Below are 21,032 nucleotides of genomic sequence, written 5' to 3' on the forward strand. Positions count from 1 at the left end.
CATTAATGGGGCTGGGAATGTGTGTGGTTCAGTGGCAGAGCATTCTCCTTTATATGTGTGAGGCCCTAAAATGAGAGTTTGGAATTGAAAAAAAAAAAAAGCCTCTGGTGCTTCGCTGGCAGTCAGTAGATGAGTGATCGAAATTTCTAGGAATATTGAAAGTTTCAATTTCTCAAAGGAATTGGCTCTGGCTGACAGACCATTAGGAGTTGGAGTCTTAGAAGCTTTGAGCCTCAGCTGGACCACCTTGGAATTGGGATCTGTGAGAAATGAACATTCCAGCTTCTTTGAAGCTGCTTCGAGTAGAGTTGCTATCTATGTTTCTTTTAGGGCCACTTTGCTGAGGAAGAGAGGGGAGAGCCTTGCTGACAAGCAAAATGAGCTAAATTTTCAGAGGCACCTGGACTAGGGAGGTTGGGGGGGCGGGCAGCTAGGTGGAGGGAGGAGGGTCACAGTTAGGAGTAAAATTTGCACTAGAGATTTCTTCTCTCTGCAGAAGAAATCCCCCTGTATAAAAGGGAAACTGTTCTGCTTGCAGAGTCCATTCCCTACTCTCAGTAGTGAGCTCAGGCCTTTAAATCTCCATCCAGACCCACAAATCACAGAACATAAGTAATCAAATGAGCCCTTAGAAGCTAGGACCCTTTGGTTTTTTGTTTGTTTGGGGGCCACACCCAGCAGTGCTCAGGGATTTCTCCTGGCTCTCTGCTCAGAAATTACTCCTGGCAGATTTGGGGAACCCTATAGAATGCCAGGGATTGAACCCTGGTCAGCCACATGCAAGGAAAATATCTTACCCATTGTGCTATCACTCTGGCCCCTCTTCAATTATTTTTTAAATTAAAAAAAATTTAGGCCATATTTAGTGGTTCTCAGGGGTTACTCCTAGGTCTGTGTTTTGTCAGCTCCAGGGATCATATGGGATGCCAGGGATCGCAAGGCAAGCACCCTATCATTGTACTATTGCTCTGATCCCACTTCCTTTGTTTTCACCTCAGCAGAAACAAAATTCCAGAGAGAAAGAATCTCATCCGGGGCAGGAGAGATAGCATGGAGGTAAGACGTTTGCCTCGCATGCAGAAGAAAGTGGTTCAAATTCTGGCGTCCCATGTGGTCCCCGAGCCTGCCAGGAGCGATTTCTGAGTGTAGAGCCAGGATTAACCCCTGAGTGCTACTGAGTGTGACCCAAAAACAACAAAGAAGAAGAAGAAGAAGAAGAAGAAGAAGAAGAAGAAGAAGAAGAAGAAGAAGAAGAAGAAGAAGAAGAAGAAGAAGAAGAAGAAGAAGGAAGAAGAAGAAGAAGAAGAAGAAGAAGAAGAAGAAGAAGAAGAAGAAGAAGAAGAAGAAGAAGAAGAAGAAGAAGAAGAAGAAGAAGAAGAAGAAGAAGAAGAAGAAGAAGAAGAAGAAGAAGAAGAAGAAGAAGAAGAAGAAGAAGAAGAAGAAGAAGAAGAAGAAGAAGAAGAAGAAGAAGAAGAAGAAGAAGAAGAAGAAAATGTCTCATCCAAGCAAGGATATACAAGGCAGTAGCCAATGGCAGGGATGGAACTAGACTCTGGACCTCTTAATATAGATCAGACTTTCCCCACTATATAAAGGAGATGGCACTGTGAGTGTCCAGGCCCACCCTGATAATTCTGTCCTCTTAAATTTTTGCACCATTAGAGGGAACTGATCTGAGGCCCATTTTTAGGAGGCCTGTGTGAACACACCTACTTGATGCATGGGAAAAAGATGAGTAGTTGTGCAGAAAAACATGATGATGGTGGTGGACTGTGCCCCCCACAGGCTGTGAGGGGTGCAGAACTAGTCTCAGTTCCTGTTCCCCTACTCCTTCACTGTGCCAAGTGTGTCTCTGACAGGACCTTCCAGGTCCTCATTTGTGCTCACTCACAGCTCACTTCACAAGCTAACCTCTGAGCAGAACTCAGCTGCCTTAATTGTGTTGACAGAAGAATCTTAAGACAAATAGCTTTTCTTTCTTCAGTTTTCCACTGTAGCTGACATTTCAGTCTCTGAAATCCTAGCTTGTTGCACTGTGAAAGTACAAAGGCTCTGGGGTAGAAGCTGAACCCAAGACTAAAATCTTGGAAGGATTGAACTGGCTTTCTCAGTTCAATCAGGCCTCAGAGTGAATTCTAGAAGGACATATGTTGATGCTAGAAGTTTCTGGAGAGCAGGGCATCTCCGAAGTAATCTGAGTCAATAAAGAGAAAAGGTCACAAAGGGCTCAGGAAGAATGGATGGGGGCTGCCAGCCTGGGTTGGTCTGGGGCATAATACCTACCCCCATCCTAGAATGTTTCAGAAGACTTGGCAGAGATGAATGGAATGGGGAAGGGAAAGCATTGAGTGAAGTTCCTTCTCTCAAGTTGAGGAACCAAGGTTCAGAGAAGACAAGTTTCTTGGCTGGAGTCACCCAGATAGTGAGGGGGAGCCAGAAATCAGCCCTCAGAGATTTTGATCAGGTTCTCTTCTCACACTGGCCCAGGCACATTTTTGCAGGGGCCTGATCTGGGGAATTCATTTCAGTCCTAGTTCAGGGAGGGGTGAGGCAGTGCAGAATATTCCCAAATTATTGAAATCAGGAATGCAAAAGGGGGACATTATCACCAACCCAACAGAAATAAGAGCTATCATAAGATAATGATAGTGGATTGATCATAAGCCAACAGATTATCTAACCTTAACATAAAGAGATAAATTCTTAGAAGCTATTAAACTGATGATAATAGAAATATCTGAATAGAAATTTAAAAGTAAAACGATTTTATTTGTTACTTTTATTTGTTAAAAAAAAAAACCTTGCCTGCCCCTGAAATAAAATGAACCCCAAGACCAAATGGTTGGTTAGAACAGGATGTTGAGGGCCCGGAGATATAGCACAGTGGCGTTTGCCTTGCAAGCAGCCGATCCAGGACCAAAGGTGGTTGGTTCGAATCCCGGTGTCCCATATGGTCCCCCGTGCCTGCCAGGAGCTATTTCTGAGCAGACAGCCAGGAGTAACCCCTGAGCACCGCCGGGTGTGGCCCAAAAACAAAAAAAAAAAAAAAACCAAAAAAAAAAAAAAAAAGAACAGGATGTTGATAAAGAATAACAAAGATTACCAGGCACCAATCTTTCACAAGGTGCTTCCCAAAAGCAGAAGACGAGAGGTGTTCCTAATAGCCTAGGAGACCACTGGTACTCTGATACAAGAACCAGACAAGACAGCACCAAACATTCAAACTCCACTGTCAACTACATAACTATGGAATGCAGGCTTCTCAGATACAAATGGAACACTAGCAAATCTTACTCCCATACCCGCTAGACAGGATGGTACATTATTATGGCATTTATTTTAGGAATGCAAGGTTGGCTCAACAAATGATGTCAAATAGTGTAATAAGACTGGAACCAGGACAAGTCTGGAACCTTTTATTACCTTGGAGAGGGGCTCTTGACCCTTGGAACACATTTCTCTACAATCAAGGAATGGTGTCATCAATTTCTTGGCAGCATTATAAAATGGAAATAGAGGCACATAGCAAATGCTTGGTAAATGGCTAAGAAACTCTAAATGGTGTTTTTGAGAGGCTAGGGGCAAAGGATTGTCTATCCAGGTATTCAGGTAGGAGACAGAACCAGGTAGGTACAGGCCTGCTCACCTGGGCTGTAATTACATTTATATGTCTCCAATGTTTGGTCTCTGGAGTGGCCCTTGGGGATGACCACCTATAGCTCATAGGCCCCTGCTTATTCCCACAGCTCACGCCCCAACCTCTCACACTTTCTCAACACTCACATTACTCTATTTCCTATCTCTAAATATCCCCCAGGGATTTTGCAATAATAACACACAATTATTCCAACCCAAAGTTCCCTCCGCCTCCTTTGGGCCAAAGCTCTTTGCTTCTTTGCATCCTGATGGGTTCAGGAGAGAGTGAGTAAGAGGTTAGGTCTTCTCTGCTGCAGGTGCCACTCACCCAGCAGGGAAGACAGCACTCATCTCCTCAGCCAGGTGTCTCCGGAGGATGTGCTTCCCACTGGGAATGCCCAGAGCTGTGGCCATGGCCTCAGCATTGAAGGTGGGCTCCAGCACCAGCACCGCGCCATGGACGCCACTGTTGGTCAGGTTGTCTGCATACTCCTGTGGATAAGATCAAGAAGGCTAAGACCAATGGGTCATGTCTGAAGGGACTGTCCTGCAGGTCTATGCCATTGGGCTGGAGGATCACACTGCTACCTGAGAGGAAGGACCACAGTTCCCAGTTGGGGTTATGTCCCCAAGAGCAGGGACTGGACCTTGGAACCAGAGTTTGTTGTTGAGGGTGATCCCATATACTCTTAGGGTTATGAAGGCACCACTGAAGAAATTCACTGATATTATCCAGTTCTTGGCTAATCTTGGTGCTATCATTCCCCCCTACCTTTCAGCACTACTTCCCTCAGGAGAAAAGCATCATTCATGAGCAACCTGTTGGAAAGTAGGTGCAGTTATTTCTATTTCCCAAGTGGAACAGAGCAGATTACAATTACCAGCCAGGACACTGATGCCAGTGCCCATGAACAAGGTCATCAATTTGTATGCAAATGTGTATGGAATTAGCATATGCCTGAGCTTTGAAAGCCTATTTGACCTGGGTGCACCTATCTCTGCCTCTCTTGTCACCCTCACCTTTAAGTCGATGTCTCGCACCCACTTGAGCACCCGCTGGTTGGTCCAGACCACTGGGTCTGTGTTCTGTGTCTCACAACGGGCTCGGCGTTCCTGCAGGGTCTGTGGGTGAATGGGGGAAGACAAGAGTCAGCTGTGGGGAGGGAGCTGAGATCTACCCTTGCTGCCAGGCCCTGGATACCCCTTATCTTTCTTTTCTAGAAAATGCCCCCCAGAAGGCAAAGCCTTCAGTGGCAGCCTCTCACTCCTCTGTTGGCTCACCTCCTTCACCAGATGAAGGATGCCCATGGATCAGTTGGTCTCATATCCTGGACCAGAGCACAGTGAAGGCCAAGAAGCTCCTCCTTTGTCCCTCTGCTCTCAACTTTGAACTGTATGTGCCTTGACATCACTAAGAAAAGTCAAACTGGGGCCAGAGAGATAGCATGGAAGTGAAGTGTTTGCCTTGCATGCAGAAGTACGGTGGTTTGAATCCCGGCATCCCATATGGTTCCCCAAGCTTGCCAGGAGCAACCCCTCAATGCTACTGGGTGTGGCCCCAAAACAAAAATAAACAAAATTAAAAAATAAAAATGAAATTCATGGAGGTAAGGCGTTTGTCTTGCATGCAGATGGACAGTGGTTCAAATCCTGGCATCCCATATGGTCTCCTGAGCCTGCCAGGAGCAATTTCTGACAGTAGAACCAGGAGTAACCCCTGAGCGCAGCCGAGTGTGATCCAAAAACAAAAACAAAAACAAAAACAAAAAATAAATTCTGTGCCTGGGGCCGGAGAGATAGCGGAGGTAAGGCGTTTGCCTTTCATGCAGAAGGACGGTGGTTTGAATCCCAGCATCCCATATGGTCCCCTGTGCCTGCCAAAAGTGATTCTGAGCATAGAGCCAGGAGTAACCCCTGAGCACAGCCGGGTGTGACCCCACAACCAAAAAATATATAATAATAATCTCAATGTTTTGGGGTCCGGAGAGATAGCATGAAGGTATGGCATTTGCCTTTCATGCAGAGGATTAATGGTTCGAATCCTGGCATTCCATATGGTCCCCTGAGCCTGCCAGGAGCGATTTCTGAGCATAGAGCCAAGAGTAACCCCTGAGTGTTGTCAGGTATGACCCAAAAATCAAAAGAAAAAAAAAGATAAGTCAAACCATCTGAACTCAGCCCCATAAGTCCTTCTTTGGGAACTATTTGTGAAGATGTGGCAGTAGTCCCTGTGGGAGTTGACTAGACAATTTCCTCTAGACTTGCACAGTTCAGAATCAAGGGGTCACTCAGAGTGCTAGAGTTTCACACTTCTCCTGTTCCCTACTCATGAAATGGATGTGCCTGATCAGTGCCACCACTTCACACCAAACACTAGGCCATGCAGACCTTTAGTTCTGCCCCATATACTTGTCCTTTGTCTATACTCTTCCTGCTGCTAGACTGATTCCCTTTCATATATTCTAGTAGTGGCTGATCACCAGAATTATTTTAGGGCTCAGTTTAGTGGAATCTATCTCTGGGAAGTGTTTCCTTATCTCTGTCAATGTTTCTCACTTAGGTTCTTGTTTTGTTTTGGGTCACACCTGGTAATGTTTGGGGGTTATGCCTGTCCCTCTACTCAAGAGTCACTCTTGGCAGGCTTAGAGGACCCCATAGAATATGGGAGACTGAACCCAGGTCAGCCATGTGGAAGACAAGCATCTTAGCCACTGTGGACTCTCTCTCTTTCTTTCCCTCTAGTCCCTTGTGCTTTCATTAAATCTTAGACTTCTCTCATTATCATACTTTCCTGACTTTTTGTTTGTTTGTTTTTGGGGCCACATCTGGTGATCCTCAGGTGTTACTCCTGGCTATATGCTCAGAAATCGGTCCTGGTTTTGGGGGGGGGACCATATGGGATGCTGGGGGATCGAACTGTGATCCATCCTAGGTTAGCACATGCAAGGCAAACACCCTACCACTTATGCCACCGCTCTGGCCCCACTTTCCTGAAGTTTTATGGCTATGAATTTTATTGTGGTTCTCCTTGATAGGTAATAAGTTCTCGAAGATAACGGTTCCCCATTTACTCTGAATGGAGCAAAGATCTTAACCTGTGACCAATATGCAGTTGTTGAAAGGATGGAGGTAGGAAGGGAAAATAAGTGGATGGATGGATTGATGAATGTATTCATGCCAGGAAGGACAGTGGCAGTCTGGTTTCATGGATGTGTGATTGTACAAATACATCATATGTGGACACATGGATGCATGGATAAGTGCATAATGGATGGATGTATTGATACATAGATGTATGAATGAATGAGTGAATGCATGAATAAGTGGATAGATGCACAGATATATGTACACTGAATAAATGATGGATGGAAGAATACATGAATGAATATATTGATACATGAATGGATTGTTGCATGGATGAATTGCTGTATAAATTAATGGATGCAGAGATGAAATAAATCAGAGTGAGAGAGATAGACACAAAATAGTCTCATTCATGTATGGGATTTAAGAAAAATAAAAGACATTATTGTATTTATTTATTTATTTATTTTTGGTTTTTGGGTCACACTCAGTGGTGCTCAGGGATTACTCCTGGCTCTGTGCTCAGAAATCACTCCTGGAAGGCATGGGGGACCATATGGGATGTTGGAATTTGGACCACCATCCATCCTGGATTGTCTGCATGCAAGGCAAACGCCCTACCACTGTGCTATCTCTCTGGTCCAAGGCATTATTGTAATAATACCCAGAGACAATAGAGATGAGGACTGGAAGAACCGGCCCACTATAAGAAGCTTACCCCAAAGAGTGGTGAGTGCAGTTAGAGAAATAACTACACTAAACAATTATCATGACAATGTTAATGAGTGAGAAAGTAGAATGCCTGTTTCGAATATAAACAAGGGGTAGGGGAGATGGAGGTTGAGGGTATTGTTGGTGGGAATGTTGCACTGGTGAAGGGGAGTGTTCTTTTTATGACTGAAACCCAACTACAACGTATTTGTAATCATGGTGCTTAAATAAAGATATTATTTAGAAATAGCAACAAAAAAGGATACATAGATGGATCATGCACGAATGGCCTGATATATAAATGGGTAGATAAATGGATGTGTGGATGGATGAAGCACAAATGGATAAATGCATATGTGGATGGATGAGTGGATGGATGATAGGTGAATGGGGACCATGGATGGAGAATTTATGGGCAGAGGAGTGGACAAGTTGGTGTGTAGACTGAGAATGTCAGAGGGGGAAGCTGAGCATTTTAAATGCTCCCATACACTTTGGTCCTCACCTCTCTGCTGAAGTTCACTTGATACAGCAGTTCGATCCCCAGCAGGATGCTGACTTGGTGGAACTTCTTAGATACATTTAGGTGCTTCTCCAGGTCCCGCTTCATCAGAGAGTTCAGCATCCGTCCATCAACCAAGTGGTTTTGGAAAGCCTGGGAGTACTGGGACAGGCCAATGTCATTCAACCAGGCCTTAGCCACCCAGTGATGGTCCAGATCAGCTGCTTTAGATAGGCTGGTAAAGAGAGACATAACCAGAAAAACAGGTAGATGGGGAAGGGTGTTAGTAATAAAGGGACAGGCAGAAATGGCAGAGATATGACGAGATGCAAAACACCCAAGGATAAGCTAGGAAAGAGCTGAGATAGACAGAAACTGGTGGAGTGGAGAGATGGAAGGAAGAAGGGAAGGGAAGTCTAAGAGAGAGGAGAGACAGAGTCTCAGAGATGGGAGAAACAGACACACACACACACACACACACACACACACACACACACACACACACACACAGCCCAAAGACCACAAGAGACAAATGGAGACAGGAAACAGGAAGAAAAGAGATGACCTTACATAATGATGGGCAGCAGTGTGCAGTTATAAGGGCACATTCACAGAAGGCAGTGCCTCTGGAATTCTGGCCTGCTCTCCCTGACCTGCTCTTGGAGCTTATATAGAACCCCAATCTTCCACCCCCCACCCCCAGACCCTACTAGATCCATCAGGAAGCTCAGCATCTGACCTGGGTCATAGGGAGGCCTGTTTGGACACAGAGAGAAAATGTCTTTTGCTTATCCCCTTCCTCTCTCTTCCATATCATGTCACACATTTCTTTGGATCCATCACAGAACTGATCCCAGACCACACACATGGGGTAGGTGCACAGGGACTTCAACCCATGGAAAGGAGGCTGGTCCTCCAGGGTAGGCCCCTGGGCAGTTATTCTCCCGCTCGCCACACGGTGGCAGCCTCGCAGAAGGAATGAGGAACCATCCTCGCGCCCCACTAGATAAGTGACTTGGAGAAATGACTACAGGTCTGAGGAGGTTGGAGATGGCCTGGGGGCCATCAAAGGAATAGTGAAATGAAAGGCATAGGCTGAGATGTCATCTTTCTCTCGGACTAGGGGTTAGGGCCAGCGCCTTCTTTTTTTCCAATGCAGTTGGGGTGTGGTGGGGTCATACCTCTGCACCCTTTCAAGTCCCTTCTCCGGATACAGAGTTAGCTGTCCCCCTTATACTCCTTTATCTTATCCCCGTGACACTTTTCTCCCAGGAAAAGAGAGAGAGATACAGAGAGAGACAGAGACAGGCAGATTTGCCATAGAGGAAAGCAGGGGAGAAACAAGGGGAAGGGTGGGATATAAACTAGGAACATTGGTATGGGAAATATGCACGGGTAAAGAGGTGGGTGTTGGATATTGTACAATTGAAATTTAATCATGAAAAATCTTATAACTGTATCTCACAGTGGTTCAAAATAAATTTTTAAAGAGACAAAAAAAAACTCTTTTTAAAATGAATTATAGTAACCATGTTTAAGTGTATTAGATCATTCATAGACTCTTCAACCTTCACACTCATCCTGCTTCAGAACTCTGCAGCTTATAAAATTGAAACTCCAGTGGAGGGCAAGAGATAGTGCAACTTTCATCCTGGGTTTATACCTAGAACTACATAAACTGTTGAGCACTGCTGATGTAGCCCAGCCATTTAGCACATATACCAGTCAATCTACAATGGAGCAAGGATTTAAACCTACAAACCAGCCAGTTCCTGGGAGAAAGAAAAGGGACCAAGAGTAGAGATGCTATGGATATATCTGGAAGATCCGTGGTCAGTACTTATGGCACTGGGTGTCTCACCTAGGGCCCTGAATCAATTGTTTCACAATTGTTATGCTTGTCCCCTTTGCTGCTTTTCTGAGCACAAGCCACGACTCTCTCTGGCATTGATGTTTGCAACTGATTCCTAAAGCCCAGGGCCTCACCCCTATATGCCTCCCCATCCCCTTTTAGATCATCAGTTTAGACCTTCCCCTGAATAAATCTTAAACTACATTTAATTTTTTTGTTTGTTTGTTTTTGGGTCACACCTGGTGGTGCTCAGGGGCCACTCCTGGCTCTGTGCTCAGAAATCACTTCTGGCAGGCTCGGGGGACCATATGGGATGCTGGGATTTAAAGCATAATCCGTCCTGAATGGGCTGTGAAAGGCAAAGGTCCTATCACTGTGCTATCTCTTCCGCCCCCACATTTAACCTTTCTAAATGTTTTTTTCTTAGTGCTATGCGTATGTTAATTTTGGGCCAGGAGTTTTCAGAAGTGACTTCTGACACTGTTCAGGGGACCATACATTACCAGAAATCAAACCAGAGTCAACCATTTGCAAGACAAGTGCCTTTACCCCTGTATTGTCTCTCTGGCCATTAAAAGCAAGAAAGAAGCCAAGATGGAAAAGGCAACAAGTTGTAGGATGTTAACATTCTGGAAAAGTTAGAACTATGGAGATAGACTTCACAGTGAGTGCCTGAGATTGGGGAAGAGAGACAACTGAGAAGGTGGAGCACAAGACTTCAAAGTGGAGCTCTTTGGGGGGACATACTAAATGGTGAGTAGATTGCATTGACCAGTCATCCAGACTCATAGACTGGACCTCACCAGCAGGCCCTCATGGGAACTGAGGCCTGGGTTGAGTTAGTGCATAGTACATCATAGTACATCAATGCTGTTCACTGCTCTGGGCCCTGCTCCAGCTGACGTTCTCCCCAAATCAAGTCTTTTCTTTTTTCTTTTTTTTTTTTTTTTGGTTTTTCAGCCACACCCATTTGATGCTCAGGGGTTACTCCTGGTGCTCAGAAATTGCCCCTGGCTTGGGGGGACCATATGGGACACCGGGGGATCGAACCGCGGCCCTTTCTTGGCTAGCAAGGCAGACACCTTACCTCTAGCACCACCTCGCCAGCCCCCCAAATCAAGTCTTAAAGGAATTAGGAAAGATAGACTTTTAAAAATATATGCAAGGAGCTGCAGCAATAGCACAGCAGTAGGGCATCTGCTTTGCATGCGACCGACCCTGGTTTGGACCTGAGTTTGATCCCTGGCATCCCATATGGTTTCCTGAGCCTGCCAGGAGAGATTTCTGAGTGTAGAGTCAGGAGTAACCTCTGTGTGCCTCTGGGTGTGGCCCCAAAACAACATACACACACACACACATACATGCAAGCAAAATTAGGAAGGTTTATCACTGAGGAATGAGCTCAATCCATGTTCAAAGAATCTCTCCAGAAAGAAAGAAGCACACGGAAATGTGTCTCCACTTTAGACAAGAGTTCTGCACTTCTCAAACCCAAAGGCAAAAATCCAATGCCTGACTCAGAAATGAGCCAGGCACTGTAGTAGATGCCTCTGAAAAGAATGCACACAAATGGCCTCCATGTATGTGCAGGGATATTCAGGTTCTCTCAGCATCAGAGAAATACACTCTCAGGAGGAACCTCAAAGCCATAGATGGCTTCTGCCCCTCATATGAGGATAAGTGTTAGTGGAGAAATTGGAGCCTTGAGTCTTATCAAGGTAAAAGAGGGCAGCCACTATGGAGACAGGAGAGTTAGTTCCTCCACAAATTCACATAGATTCACCACAGGACCCAGCAGTTCCACCTTTTAGTACAGACCTCAAGGAAATGAAAATAGGGCCTTATACCATCTCACGCCACAGAGACTGGCACACATCACAAAACAAACAAACAAAAACAAGAACAACAGTGCTGGCAAAATGTGGGGAGAAAAGAACTCTCATTCACTGCTGGTGGGAATGCCATATAGTCCAGCCTTTATGAAAAACATATGGAGATTCCTAAAAAAACTGGAAATTGAACTCCCACATGATCCAGCTATACCACTCGTAGGGATATACCCTAGGAACACAAAAACACAACACAAAAAGGCCTTCTCACATCTACATTCATTGCAGTGCTATTTATAATAGCCATAATCTGGTAACAACCAGATGCCAGACAAAAGATGAGTGGTTAAAGAATCTGTGGTACATATACCCAATGGAATACTATGCAGCCATCAGGAGAGATGAAGTCATGACATTTTCCTATACATGGATGGACATGAAACTATTATGCTGAGTGAAATAAGTCAGAGGGAGAGAGATAGATGCAGAATAGTCTCACTCACCTATGGAATTTAAGAAAAATAAAAGACATTATTGTAATAATGCCCAGAGCTAGCCTAGGACGAACCACGGTTCAATCCCCCGCATCCCATATGGTTCCCCCAAGCCAGGGTCGATTTCTGAGTGCATAGCAGGGGTAACCCGTGAGCATCAAATGGGTGTGGCCCCCAAAACAAATAAAAAAACAAAAAACAAAAAATAATGCCCAAAGACAATAGAGATGAGGGCTGTAAGGACCGGCTCATGATATTAAGTTCACCACAAGGAGTGGTGAGTGCAGTTAGAGAAATAATAACACTGTCAACTAGCATGACAATGGCAGTATGTGATAGAAATAGAACGTCTGTCTTGAAGGCAGGCAGACGGGGTGGGGGAGGAGGAAGATGGGGGAATTGGTGGTAGGAAAGTTGCACTGGTGAAAGGGGGGGTGTTCTTTTTTATAACTAAAACCCAACTACAAACATGTTTGTAATAATGGTGCTTGAATAAAGATATTATAAATATTTAAAGAAAAGAACCAGGGGTCGGGGCCCGGAGAGATAGCACAGTGGCGTTTGCCTTGCAAGCAGCCGATCCAGGACCAGAGGTGGTTGGTTCGAATCCCGGTGTCCCATATGGTCCCCCGAGCCTGCCAGGAGCTATTTCTGAGCAGACAGCCAGGAGTAACCCCTGAACACCGCCGGGTGTGACCCAAAAACAAAAACAAAAACAAAAAAAGAACCAGGGGTCAGAAAAAAAGAAAAGAGGGCCTTAAACATTTATGCACCCATGTTCATAGCAGCATTGTTCACACAACTGAACCACAGGTGAAGGTAATCATAGACGTGGACATGTGTTACCACAGGTGAGGATAAATATGGATATTTTTGTTTTGAGGTAATGCCCAGCGATGCTCAGGGGTTACTCTTAGGTCTGCACTCAAGAATCGTTCCTGATAGTGCTCAGGGGACCATATGGGATGCTGGGGATTGAATTTATATGAACTATGCACAAGGTAAGTGCCATAAACTATTATACTAGCACTCTATTTCTGAATAAATATGAATGTAGGCATGTTCTCTGCAGGTAAAGGTGAACACTGATATAGCCATGGGTCGACAGAGGGGAGGATAAACTAAATTCAGAACTTCAAGTCTGAGTCCTCAGCCTCAGAAAGCAGTGAGGATAGATACTGGCCAAAATGTCAGCACTCAGGGAAAAATGCTGAGTCCACTTCTCCCTGGCTCCTAGAGGCATCCCACTCACAGAGAGCAATGGTAGACTAGTGGCTGGGGGAGGACTGGGGTTGCCTTGGATTGGGGATGGGGTTTCAGTCTGTTGGATCAGTGCTGGGATCCTCCAAAGTCGAACCTGATGGAGCTCCAGGGCTGCCTGGCACACACCAGCAGTGTTTGACAATTTATGTGGTTCTAGGTATAAACCCAGGATGAAAGCTGCCCTCCACTGGAGTTTCAGTTTTATAAGATGCAGAATTCTGGGGCAGGATGGATGTGAAGGTTGCAGAGACTATAAAAGGTCTAATACCATATCAAGGTACACTTAAGCATGGTTACTATGATTCATTTTAAATTTTTTTTTCTTTTTAGGCCACACCCAGTGATGCTCAGGGGTAAGTTACTCTTGGTTATGTGGTCAGAAATCGCTCCTGGCTTCAGGGATCATATGGGACGCCGGGGGATTGAACCGAGGTCTGTCCTAGTGTAGCAAGTGCAAGACAAACGCTCTACTGCTTGCACCACTGCTCTGGCCCCTAACTATGATTCATTTTAAAAAGATTTTTTTTGGGGGGGCCACACCCGGTGACGCTCAGATGTTACTCCTGGCTATGCACTCAGAAGTCACTCCTGGCTTGGGGGACCATATAAGACACCGGGGATCAAACCTGGGTCAGCCGCATGCAAAACAAATGCCCTATCGCTGTGCCATTACTCTGGCTCCTGAAGAGATTTTTTAAATCTCTCTTTAAAAATTTATTTTGAACCACTGTGAGATACAGTTATAAAATTTTTCGTGATTGAATTTCAGTTGTACAATGTCCAACACTCTTCACCAGTGCATATTTCCCACCACCAATGTTCCTAGTTTACTTCTCACCCTTCCTCTTTGTTTCTCCTCTGCTTTCCTCTATGGCAAATCTCTCTCTCATTTATTCTTCCCCCTTTCCCCTTTAAAACACTGGATTGCAATAAGGGGTATCATGCATATCACTTTACAGTGATATACTCCTTTCAGCACCCAGTCCTTGTCCTCATATGATTCATTTTCTACCTATATTTTATGGCAATACATTTTGTAACAATTGAGAAGGTCGGTCACAGGCAAATCTCTGGGTAAATGTTTTTCTTGGTTGCTAATCTCCTCAGGGAACAGGACATTTAAAAGAAGAATAGTAACCATGTAATACTGAATTGACATAAATGAAAATGTCTGCGAACAGGACCACAAGAGGTGCCAATGTGCATGCAGTTTCTCCTAGGGCAACAATAACACGATAAAATAAACAAGTAGTGCTTAAAAAACCAGTGGTGGGAATCAGGCAACTGGTTGATAAAAAAAAATCAAGTTGGGCAAAGGAGGAACAAAGAACCAAGGGCAGAATGAAGCAAGTTCTGCTGCCTAAAGTCAGGTGGATGTAGACATCCTGGGATAGAGTGGGGAGGTAAGGGGCAAGCAAGGGGGATCCTCCTGAGTTCCTGCGTCTGTGAGGTTTGGGGTTACATCCCCGAACAACACGTGGTGTCTCTCTGCCTTGGTTTTGCAGGGAGACTGGGACTATGGAGAATACTCCTGGGAGGGACTGTATGCCCTTTGGGTGGACCACCTGCTTTTCCATGGCCCACTCCTCACACCAATTTTCAATGCTCACTTTCAGGACACCTTGTTTTGATGATTTTGCTAAAGCTGTTCCCCCCATCACCCCACTCCATCAGCATTTTCTCTGCCTCCAAATGATTTATTCAAAGCTGATCACTTGGGGCCATTAGAAGGTGCTGGGGCTGAGCTAGCTTTGCATGGCCACAGTGGAAACCTATTGAAATATGCTGGCCACTGCTTCATTGCGTCATCCACATCACTGGGGTCTCCCTGGTTCCTGGCTATCTCACCAGCCCTGCTTTCTTGGCCTATTTAGTTCCTTCTTCTAGAACCCACCGGCAGCTGTTCACAAAGGTTTTCCAGGGCAGAGTTTTTCCTCTCCAGGTCCTAATTCCGCATTGCCACATCAGCTAATTGCTGCCCATCGGCCTACAGCTGTCCAAGCTCTACAGCTCCTAGGAAGGATAAGACATAGATTTTTCTAGGTGCAACTATCCTACCTGACTCAGAGCTAAGATGTTGTGATAAAATGGCCAGAATCTAGAGAAAGGCCCAGAGAGGGAGGAGGCATTGAGTCAAATTCACCAGAAAACTGACCAGGTTCTAGTTCCTTGCTTGGAACCTTTATGTATCATGTCATGAGCTGTGGCAGCCCCTGCAAAGCTGACCTTATTGGGTTCCTCTGTCTAGTCCTGCCTCACTTTCCCTGCCCTGGGCAGAAGTGGAGCATTTGGCCATCTGAATCCAATGCCACTGGAGTGGGAGGAGGGTGTAGAATCATGTCCTCTTCTGTTTGACGGGTTTGCTTAGCAAATCCACAGAGGTAGAAAGGATGGGCCCCTCTCCAGTGTCCTTGAGAGATGCTCATTTATGGTTGGCAATACCCACCTTCCTGCTGATAATTCATATGCTCCTGACCTTCATGATGGTTTAATTTTCATTAATGGCATCCTCACGGTGTCTCAACTTTCTCTGCTGTTGGTTGTGCTATTACAAGCATCCAACTTGAATAACATTGAATTTTTGTTTGTTTTGGGGGCCACATCCGGTGACACTCAGGGGTTACTCCTGGCTATGCACTCAGATATCACCCCTGGCTTGGGAGACTATATGGGACGCTGGGGGATTGAACCTTGATCTGTCCTAGGTTAGCGTGTGCAAGGCAAATGCCCTACCGATTGTGCCACTGCTCCAGCCCCTGAAATAGGACTTTTAAAACACTTTTTTTTGTTCTCATTTTTGGACCACATCTGGTGGCTCTCAGGGATTAATCCTGGTACAGTTCTGCCCACAGTACTAATGACTGTTCCAAATTCACTCTTCTATAGGCCTCCTGTAATCTTCCCAGACCCCCCAAAACCTTGTGTCTGGGCCTCTCTCTATTTGAGGCAGTGATTTGAGGCAGTGATCCTGGATTTGTGATGAGTGGAGCAGTAGCCGAGGAATGGGTGGGTGGAGGGGCAGGGTCCCTCCTGTAGGAGGCAGGCTGGAACAAGATGGAAGTAGGGACACACTGGCTAGAGATCCTCAGGACGTGCTGTTCCCCTCCTTCACCTGGCACCCTGCTCCTCCATTCTTCACCCTCTATCTCATTGGCTGGGGTCCTGGATTGCTGACAAGGGTCTCATTTTTCGGTTCTGCTTGCTATGCATCACTCCCTAAGCTCCTGATGAGATATCACGAAGCCACACCAAAGGCCCTTCCTTCCCCCACACAGGGGTTTGATTTTCCTGTCTCCAAACCAGCCTGATTTTCCCCACCCCCAGAAGCTCCCTCTCTCTCTTATTTTTTTTTAAATCTATGAAGCTGCTTCTGCAAATAATAGCACACACCACCAGGTTTGATTAATTAACTGCACAAAAAAACGGTGGGGGAAACCAGTGAAGGAGATAATTATGCAAAACAGAAAGTGTCAGCTTTGCCACATTAACTATCTTCCTCCTCCAAACTCTGAGGATGAATGTGTGTGTGTGTGGGGGGGCATTATGCATGTACGTGAGTAAGTTCATGTATGCATGTAAAGGGTCCTCTACCTTGCTTCCTGTAGCTACTTGTTGAATAACCCCTCCTGCTCACAGTTCACAAAGGTGGGAGACAGGCAGTGGAAGAGTTGGTGTGATCTGCTCAGTGGGGGGGTGGGGGCAAGAACAACTTCTCTGGAGAAGCACAGAGCAGTTGGGAAGGACCCCAAACATTACCACTATGTTTGCTGAAAGATGCCCTTTCCTGAGCCTGAGCCTCGGCAGAAGAGACAGCAACACCCTGGCTTTGAGCAGGGAGCAAACCGGCAGAGCAGACATTCTGGCCCTATTCCAAGGTCTGGCTGATGGAAATATCCTAGTCTTTGGAGATGGCAGAATTCTGGGAAGCCCCACTGACTCCTGCACTGGGGGAAATCATAGGGTATTTGGGGTCCCACAGTTTGGAGATCAACAATTATTGGTGGGGCAGGAATGGCTAGAGTGCTCTGGGGTTTCCCTACCAGGGAGATCTGTTTCCTTTTTGTTATCATCCTGCCAGCCTTGCCCAGCATCCAGCCCCTATCCCTGTGTCTGCTCTGAGGCTCTGCGGGCTCTGCCTTGCCCTTGGGGTCCAGCTTACCTCCTGCCAGCCTCAGCATCACGGTAATCCTCGATGGCCAGCCGCAGCTTGCGCCGGTGCAGGGAACTACACACACCCAGGCCCAGCTCCAGGTCCTCGTCGCTCAGACTCAACAGCACCTGCCCCAAGGAGGTGGAACTGAGTTCTGGGAAGGAGGCTGAAGCTTTGCCCATAGCCTCCCAGCTATGGTGGTCTCCAGCCCAGTTCCCAGGGGCCTGCTGGCAGAGCTGATCTTCTGCTTGTATACATTTCACAAGAAACAGCCCTTGGCCTGGGGGTACTGCTCTAAGAACTGAGCGGGAACCACAAAAGTACCCTTTTATGTGGAGTCCTGTCGACCTCCAGAAGATGGAGGAGAATCTGTCCCATTTTAAAGATAAAAGGACTGGGATTGGGGCGAGGGGAAGATTCAGAGGGCTAGTGCACATGCTTTGCACGCAGGGAACCTGGGTGTGATTCTCAGCACTGAATACCTCCACTGCGCACCCATAGATATGGCCCCAACCCTCCAAATAAAATAGCAAATAAAAGTCAGGAAGTGGATTCTTAGAAGCGCGTGGTGCCTTGCTGAAGAGACCAGGTGGTGGATGGGAACACTGGAGCTGAGTCCAGGTTAACAGGATCCAAGAGAACTATACTCCCTCCCTCCAGTTCCCTGGGCAGAAGTGGGGAGAACTCAGGCAAGCCTCCTAGAGGGTGGGGTGAAAGAGTCCCAAAGGGGCCCTTTGGGGCCCTACCTTCCCACTCTTCACGTTCTCTGCACAGGCCTTGACGTACATGGGCATGGCCATCACCACCTCGAGCCAGGCCTGCACGGTGCCAGCCTTCCAGTGGGACATGGGTGTCGTCCTGACCAGCTCCACATGCTGCAGCCGATCCATTTGCTCCTCACCCTCCGACAGGCTGAGGCTCTGACGCGTGGGGCTGCTCTGGCTGTCGGAGTCTGCAACACACAAGCCCACAGGGTGTGCTAGGGAGTGGGGAGCAGCTTCCATCTTGGGACTGCTGCAGGTAGGGACACTCCTCCTCCACCCCCAACTTCAGTCTGCACTCGTGGGGTGCAGGAGGGCAGGAGGACTTTTCCCCCCATGCATTTTTTTCTTATTAAAAAACCCAAATGGCTCTTGTTTCATTTGAACAGAATATTTTCTTAACATCACCCCTTGTCACTTCCAAAGAAAAACATTTCACAAATTTCATCCAGAAGAAGAATGCAAATAATGCAGAAGGTGACTCTGAGCCACTTCCCACGCTGCCCAGACAGCAGCAGCTGGTGCTCTGTGGTAGTTCTCTGGGATACACAAATGCCCACACAGCCAAACACACACACACACACACACACACACACACACACACACACACACACACACACACACTGACATGATGGGCTGCTTCTCCCTCTCTTACTCTCTTGCCAGTACCCAGGAAGACGCATCTGTCCATCACCAAACAGACAGAGTGGATGGACTAGGGCTTCCCCCCTTCTCATGACAACACATTGTGCCACAGCAGGTATCGTGGGGTAACTGGATGCTGGGTCTTTTTTTTTTTCTTTTGGTTTTTGGGCCACACCTGGTAGTGCTCAGGGGACGCTCCTGGCTCTGTGCTCAGGAATCACTCCTGGTGGGCTCAGGGGACCATATGGGATGCTGGGGATTGAACCCAGGTTAGCCACGTGCAAGGCAAATGCCCTACCTTCTGTACTATCATTCTGGATTCACATGGTGGTTCTTCTTTTTTGTTTTGTTCCTGGCTCTCTGTGCTCAGGAATCACTCCTGGTAGGCTTGGAGGACCATATGGGATTCTGGGGATTGGACCTGGGTCAGCCATATACAAGGCAAATGCCCTACTTACTGTACTATCGTTTTGGACCCAGATTATGGCTCTTCTTTTTTGTTTTGTTTTGGGGCCACAGCTGGCTGTGCTCAGGGGTTACTCCTGGCTCTGAGGCCAGGAATCAGTCCTGGTGGACTCAGGGGACCATATGAATGTCAGGGATCAAACTCAGGTCAGTCATGTGCAAGGCAAGTGTGTGTCACTCAGGTTCTGATGACTCGTCTTAATGGAGTCCCAGACTCATTTTTTTTTTTTTTGGTTTTTGGGCCACATCCGGTGACGCTCAGGGGTTACTCCTGCTATGTGCTCAGAAGTCGCTCCTGGCTTGGGGGACCATATGGGACACCGGGGGATCGAACCGCGGTCCGTCCAAGGCTAGCACAGGCAAGGCAGGCACCTTAACTCTAGCGCCACTGCCTGGCCCCGAGTCCCAGACTCTTACACATTGAATCTAACACTACCCAACTGCTATCACCAATATGCTGCTTCAGTTCCCATCAATAAGCCAGCATAAGCATAAGTCTGCTTAAACACTACACAAAAACCCACAGACAAACAAGACCAAAGGGGAAATGAGTCTCACAAGCTAAGCCTGATGAGCAACAGCCCCAAACCCCTATTGCATCTGACAAGTGGTCAGAGCAACAAGGGTTGCTTTATCTACCAGTTGAGTCCCATTGTTGGACTAGGGGTGTGAAATGTACATGGAATCTCCCAGGTACTGAGTTTAGAAGAAGGTTGCTTTCCCACCCAAGTCCTATCCTTACCTTGCAGTGAAGCTGAAAAATAAACACGAGAATACCAGGAATGAAAACAATTAGAAAAGTGGAAAAAAATAAACAGGAAGCAGCATCAGTGGTTATTGATGGGTGTCTAGATGAAGGAATGATGTACTATTTGTATATTGGGATATGAATGATTAATTAAAACATCTGTCCTGGGAGAATTATTCTGACAAGGAAAAATGCTTATAGTCTATTGGTAAGTGAGAAAGAACAGCAGGAAACCACAGATACAGTGTAATGCCAATCCAACTGTGCTCTACAAATGACATATATGACAATATATGTACAGCAGATATATACACATACACACTCTAGGCCTGGCCTGAGTGCCACCTCGGGTGGCCTGCTGTGGGTTCCAGGTGGACTCTATTAGGGGTCTCCAGGCTTCCCCCCTTCCCTATATATATATATACATATATATGTATATATATATGTATGTATATGTATATATATAGAGAGAGAGCAGAACTGCAACCATGCATATATATGCATATATTTAATAGTAGTATTTCATATATTTAATAATTAGAGTAATATTTGAAAGTCTATCTCTGAAAAGAAGGGAGGGTAGTCTGTGTGGTGTATATGTGTGTGTGTGTTGAGTGCACAGATAATAGAATAGGCATTTCTGAGGTTTTGCATGCTTGGCTGCATTATCTTTAAAATGGTTAGTTTTTTTGTTTTGTTTTGCTTTGGGGTCACACCGGCAGTGCTCAGGGGTTACTCCTGGCTCTGCACTCAAAAATCACTCCTGGCAGGCTCAGGGAACCTTATGGGATGCCGGGAATTGAACCAGGGTCCTTCCTGGGTTGGCCGTGTGCAAGGCAAATGTCCTACTGCTGTGCTATGACTCCAGACCCAGTTACTTCTGTTTGTTTGT

At 46.3% G+C, this 21,032-nt stretch overlaps 1 protein-coding gene across 2 annotated transcripts in view; it reads right to left on the bottom strand.

Annotated features, from left to right (window-relative positions):
- The window catches only part of KAZN (kazrin, periplakin interacting protein), a 1,232,668-nt gene that overhangs the window by 4,397 nt on the left and 1,207,239 nt on the right, over positions 1-21,032 (bottom strand). For both annotated transcript variants that reach the window (XM_049771973.1, XM_049771974.1), the window contains 5 exons: positions 18,268-18,473; positions 17,531-17,649; positions 7,937-8,168; positions 4,657-4,758; positions 3,965-4,128 (listed from right to left, as the gene is read on the bottom strand). In XM_049771973.1, the coding sequence (XP_049627930.1) occupies positions 3,965-4,128; positions 4,657-4,758; positions 7,937-8,168; positions 17,531-17,649; positions 18,268-18,473 (823 nt within the window). The remainder of the gene's footprint in view (positions 1-3,964; positions 4,129-4,656; positions 4,759-7,936; positions 8,169-17,530; positions 17,650-18,267; positions 18,474-21,032) is intronic.

Source organism: Suncus etruscus, chromosome 4, assembly GCF_024139225.1.
Source record: "Suncus etruscus isolate mSunEtr1 chromosome 4, mSunEtr1.pri.cur, whole genome shotgun sequence".
Taxonomy (NCBI): Eukaryota; Metazoa; Chordata; class Mammalia; order Eulipotyphla; family Soricidae; genus Suncus; species Suncus etruscus.